This window comes from Pituophis catenifer, unplaced genomic scaffold (assembly GCF_029215685.1).
Source record: "Pituophis catenifer annectens isolate HBS135680 unplaced genomic scaffold, rPitCat1.0.hap2 SCAF_8, whole genome shotgun sequence".
NCBI lineage: Eukaryota > Metazoa > Chordata > Lepidosauria > Squamata > Colubridae > Pituophis > Pituophis catenifer.
The window spans coordinates 15913954-15919953 of NW_027256888.1; the positions used below are offsets into that span (position 1 = coordinate 15913954).

The 6000-nt window shown below is 36.8% G+C and overlaps 1 protein-coding gene across 1 annotated transcript in view; it reads left to right on the plus strand.

Moving 5' to 3' along the window:
* Positions 1–5233, plus strand: part of SPOCK3 (SPARC (osteonectin), cwcv and kazal like domains proteoglycan 3) — a 163213-nt gene extending 157980 nt beyond the window's left edge. The window contains exons 9-11 of the mRNA XM_070948112.1: positions 121–183; positions 1065–1202; positions 3070–5233. Of these exons, the coding sequence (XP_070804213.1) occupies positions 121–183; positions 1065–1202; positions 3070–3224 (356 nt within the window). The 3' untranslated portion in view covers positions 3225–5233. The remainder of the gene's footprint in view (positions 1–120; positions 184–1064; positions 1203–3069) is intronic.
* Positions 5234–6000: the final 767 nt, after the last annotated feature.

Consider the following 6000-nt stretch of genomic DNA (forward strand, 5'->3'; position numbering starts at 1 on the left):
ATAAGAAGATTAAAATGATAATCAAACATTTTAAAATATTTGAAAGAAACTTATAAATTGAGCAAAACTTTCTTCAGTTGTCATACTTGCTAAATTTTAATATGCCTGATGTTATTTTAGATCCACCTTGCCAGTCATTACTCAGCAACATTTACAAACAGCAAGGGGGAAAGAAATTTCTAGGTAAGTTATATGTTATTTTTTGAAGCTTTTTTTTTGCTTACACAATAAATAATTCTAGTGAAACTGCAATACAAAATTAACATGAATCCTAAAATAATCAACTAAAATTCTATTAACAGAATGTATAAACACATTGAAAGCTATTAAAATTATTTCATTATTAGTTTGAAGATAGTAAAAAATTAAAGGTGTCCCTGCAGGTCTTATTCCACTAGTCTTAGCAGTGCTCATCTTCATTTTTTTAAGCCATTCAGCCAAGACTTTCCAAAGATGTTTCCATAGTCATGTGGCCAGCATGACATCATGCCACAGCACAAAACGTACGGTGAAACACTGAATGCTGTTGCCTTTCCACTAAAATACCTATTTATCTACTTGCATTTATATGCTTTTGAATTGCTAGACTGGCAGGAGTTGAGGCAAGTGATGGGAGCTCACTCTGTCAATTGGTGGTAGGACTCAAACTGCCGGTGCACAGACCTTTTCCCAAATCTTTTAAGCTACGGACCCACTGTGCCTCCCCTTGAAGATAGTACTGCTATTTTAAACTATTGCTAGAATGGCCGTTTTACTTTTAAAACACTACGACTAGGTAATACAAAAGTAAATTAAAGTAAAACAACATTTTTGGATAATTTTTATTAACTCTATTTTGCAAAGCTATGCTAATTAAAGGGTATAATCTTTCCTCTTTTTTTTTTTTTTTTGCATAGCAACCAATCTCTTTCAGGACATATTGCCTTGATATTTAAAAGAAATTCAGGAGAAAGAGTGCTTATACTAAAGTAAACATCCATTAAATGTTATAAGATGCTTCATTGGACTCATAATATGAAAGCAGCAAAACGTTGCAAAATATTTGTGGTTTTTGTCTTGCTCAGGGCAGTATATTCCTTTATGTGATGAAGATGGCTACTATAAACCAACTCAGTGTCATGGAACTGCAGGTCAGTGCTGGTGTGTCGACAGATATGGCAATGAGGTAACAGGATCCCGAACACACGGAGCTGCAGATTGTGGTAAGTCTCCAAAACGTCCCTTTTTCTCCATTAAAACTGTGTGCTAATTCCAGCATTGCAATAGCTAATTTTGAAGGTTTTTAATCTAAACTAATTTTCCCAATTTGAGGGTGTCCACATACAGTATATTAAGTTATAACTTCTATCTCTACCACTTTATGTTAGACAGATACCATATTGGAAAAGGCTGATTTGGAGACTAATTTGGAAAGGATTTGGGGGCTGAGAATGAGCATATGCCTCAAATAATCTACATGTCACATTCAAAGAAGACATCAGACTGACACTTTCTCACTTATCTTAATCTTTATCTTGGACCATTAACTTTTCATATAAATAATGAACTAATAAAAGAATATTGTGTTGAATTAGTTTTATGAATAGATTGCAATGAATGCTATCGTAATTATAGACTCATTAAATCATTGAGCAAGTTCATATCACCTATTTTTGCTTGCCTTCAGAAGAAGCCATTGCTTTCTGCTTATAATAATTAACCTTAATTTTAATAAGTTTCTCTTCTACTTGAGGTACAAGATACTTTATATAATTTACCATTTACTTAATTGAAAACTTTCTTTGCCAAATTAATGTTTTGTCGTATTTAGCCCCCCAGGGAAAAGATGATGGGAATATATTACTCTAAAACAACAACCTTAGGCTGCCATGTAATGGTATTCTGTGCACAATAGAGACCCCATACATTCTCTGCTCCCCCTCCCCCTGATTAAAGTTCTGTTATGTTGCTAGAGAACCTTAACTGGAAAGAATAAAAATGTAAAGGTTGGATAACCAATCAGCAAATCATGCTTTTCTTCTCTAGGCAGTTAATATCATCATAGAGTTCTTCAGAATTCAAATGAATTCTAATGAATCTATTGAGGAGGGGTTGTGTTACTTCATTTCAGTATAGTTCAGTTCAGCAGGTTCTGTAGTTCTCTGATGATTTATTAAAATAGTATTTATCTGGAAAGACCTAGGAAAAGATTCACTGCTCCAACTTGAAGAGCAAGGGGCAGCTTTGGGAAGAAAACCTTTGCGTGGATTAATCTGGTGCACCAGTTGTACCCATTCATAGATTGAGAGATCTGTCAGAAAGTCACTCGTGCCGTAATCTCAAGACTGGATTACTTCAACAGGCTGTACGTGGGATTGCCCTTGAAAATTATTTGGAAGCTACAAATGGTCAAGAATATGGCAGCACAGGATGGTATTTATATATCACAGGCAGGTCTGTGTGCCATTGCTGTTTTGTATATTGCAGTGGTTGCCAGCCAGTTTCTGTGTGCAATTCAAGGTGAGGATTATCATATAGAAAGACCCCCATAGCTCGGGGCCTAGTTATCTGATAACTCCAAGTGTTTTTTCCTTCTGGAATAGTATCCCTCCCCTCCCTTCCAATAAACACTCTGAGGATGTTCCATAAATGCTGGAAAGGCCTGGAGACAAGGTGCTTACTGAATCCTTGTTGATTTTAATGTTTTTGGTGTTGTTCTATTTTGGAAGGCATTATGTTGTGTTTTTCTGGACATTCATGATCATTTTCTTTTGCTTTTGTTTTAATTGTTTGTACTTATTTATTTTCTGTATATTATTTTTACACATAACTCCTAAATCAAGGCAACAAACATATGCAACACACCTTCCTCCTCCTATTTTCCCAAAACAGCTCTCATGCCTAAGGCAGGATTAGAACTCACGTTTCCCGCTTTCTAGCTTAGTGCTTTAACCACTAGGTCTCTAGGGTTAATTCCAAAAAATAAATAAAAATAACAACCCTGTAGGACACTTAACACAAAGAAACATTAATTGTGTGTGTGTGTTTGTGTGTGTTACCTATTTATATATTTTCCTCTTCGTTGTGTAGATTTAGAGACATCAGGGGATTTTGCAAGTGGTGATTTCCATGAATGGACAGATGATGAGGATGAGGATATCATGAATGATGAAGATGAAATAGAAGATGATGATGATGAAGATGAGGGTGATGATGATGATGATGACCATGAGGGATACATTTGATTTTCTTAGCTGTGACTAATTTGTCTCTAAAATTTACAAGATGCTATCCCAGAAATTCTTCTACCTTCAGAGGTCAAATGGAATCAAATCTACATGTATATTTTGTATGATTATTTGAAACACTGCAGCTGGACATTTTTCGTTTAAATGAAAATCATTCTATTATGTGTTGTTTTTATATACCACTCAGCAGAAGAAATGCACTGGAGTGTAGCCTCCAAGGTGGGAAAAATAGATACTTGAGATGTGTGAGGTAGTGAAAAACAAGCAAACCCCAAGATAACTTTACGGACAACTGCTGTTTCAGAATCTAAAGGCACATTTCCAGCAGCCCAGTGCTCCATTATAAAGCAGTTTTCTCGTGATGTCAGGGACATTTTTCAGAATGTGCATGAGCAAGAGAAGGAAGCTTGAACATGTCATCAGCTTACTGTATATAAGAGCAGCAGAGAAATCTATAAGAGGACACAAAGTGCCAGGTACTCTTTTTCTGTTTTGAACTGTTATATTTTCAATTTCCAAATTATTAGGACCTTGAAATGATATGTCAGTGATGGCTAACCTTTTATTGCTTGGGTGCCAAAAGCGCAAGCGTAATAGTGCACACCCATGTGCCCACACCCATAATGCAATGCCCCCATGCATGCCCCACCACCTGTGCAGGCGTGCACAATTCCCCCCTCCCCCGTGCTGCCCTTTCCCCCTGTGCAGGCCCGTGCAACCCCACACACACACACACCCCGTTTTGGGCCTCCCTGAAGCCTCTGGAGGCTGGAAATGGCCTGTTTATGGACTTCCGGTAGGCCCATTTTTCACTCTCCACAGGCTCTGGAGGCTCCAGGAGAGCGAAAATGGCCTTCTACGGCCCTCCGGAGGCTGGAAACAGCCCATTTCCGGACTTCTGGTAGGCCCGTTTTTTTGCCCTCCCAGAACCTCTGTGCGAGCCCTGTACTTACCTGACATCCAAAACAGGCCACTCCATGTGGCAGGGGCAGGCGGCATGGGCATGTGCACGCATCTCCCGCATGCGCGGCAGAGACCCGAAAATCAGCTGGCCGCGCGGTGGAGCTGATCTAGGATGACGGCTCGCGTGCCCGAAGAAATGACTCCACGTGCCACCCGTGGCACACGTGCCATAGGTTCACCATCACGGTGATATGTGTTCATTCTCTAAAGTGGGGGTGGGGCATTCTGGCCCCTTTATGAGTTGTGGATTTCAACTTCCAGAATTCCTGAGCCAGCATGGTTGGCTCAGCAATTCTGGGAGTTGAAATCCATAAGTCATAAAAAGGAGATAGCTGCCAACCCTGCTCTAAAGCTTGACTCCTAGTAACTATATGGACGGGCCCATGTTGTTTAGGGAAAACAAAATGGAAATGTCTGCCATAGATCTCTAAGAACTTTTTGATTTCCCAATCTAATATACTGCCATAGTATTCTCACTTTCAAAAATTAACCAAGGCTAATCTGTTTAGCCTTTCTGAAATCAACTAGAAATAAATTCAGTCAATCCCAAAAAACAATAGACAGAGGGGTTTTATTTTGTTCCTTTCTCCTGTCCTGAGTAAAACTTTCCATAAAGTTTGTGTTTCTGTGTTACTGTAACTGATAACGATGACACATGTCTGGATAATTGTTTTTTGAACTATGGCTTTTTTCATTTTTAAATGAAAAACATTTCTCTTCTAATTTATCCCTTTTTGCTATTAGTTCAAAACTTTAGAGGAGCTATTGTAAGGTGCCTTGCAAAATAGTAATAGAAAGATTTATAGCATGCATACAGAAATAAATTTATGAGGCAGTAGCCAAGCATTTCCAAATTCCAAATTTTATATCACTATAAGTGCTGCTGCTGTTATGGAGAATATTTTTTTTCTCCTCTGCCCCAATTTTTACATAATTGCCATACAGAATGCATTATAATTCTTAAATAGAGTTGCATTCACAATTTGACTATAGACAAAATTATTTTAATCACTATTTATGTTAGCATGTTAATTGTGTAACGTTTTGAGATTCCACTACCTTCATTCATATCAAATTATGGCTTCATGCCTTAATGAAATTGACAAAACTCTGTGTAATTATGCAAGCAGTTGTTTAATTTCAACTCTGCATTATCATTTTTCCTAATTTTTAATCTGCAATTAATTGAAATAAAGTTTCTTTGCATTTGATTAAATAGATTTAATATTAAATTTAATGATTATCTTATGTAACATTAAAATAGTTTTTCTTTTTATGTTCATGTATAGTTTACAAAATAAAGACTCTTGTAACCATCTTTTATTCAGAGTGCTGTAATGTTTCTTATAGAATTAAGGGAACAGATACTCTAAGCATTTTTGTATTAAGCAATATTGGAACTAGATGAAAAAGCAGCACTCCAAGCAATAACATTTGCATCTCCATATACTTTAATGTGATTTTCAACAAAGGCTTTTATTTTATTAAATGCATATAACTATTGGAAAATCTCCCTGTGCTCAGTTGTTATTAGGTAAGATTGTAACTTATTGTGCGGCTAATTAAAATATTCAATTTGCAGTCTTAAACATCCAGGCTAATTGCTTACTAAAGTCAAATGTTTTTCTAAAGTCAAATCTGCTTTACCACATCATTGGCCTAATACTATTCATTTTGTAAAAAGGACATTTTCAATCCAGTTTTATTGTGCTGAAACCTATTATTGCTTAAGTATGGAAGAGGTTTCTGTTGTTAATTAGGGTTGCATAAAGCAAGCCATAGAATGGACACTTTTTCACCATCCAGCAGA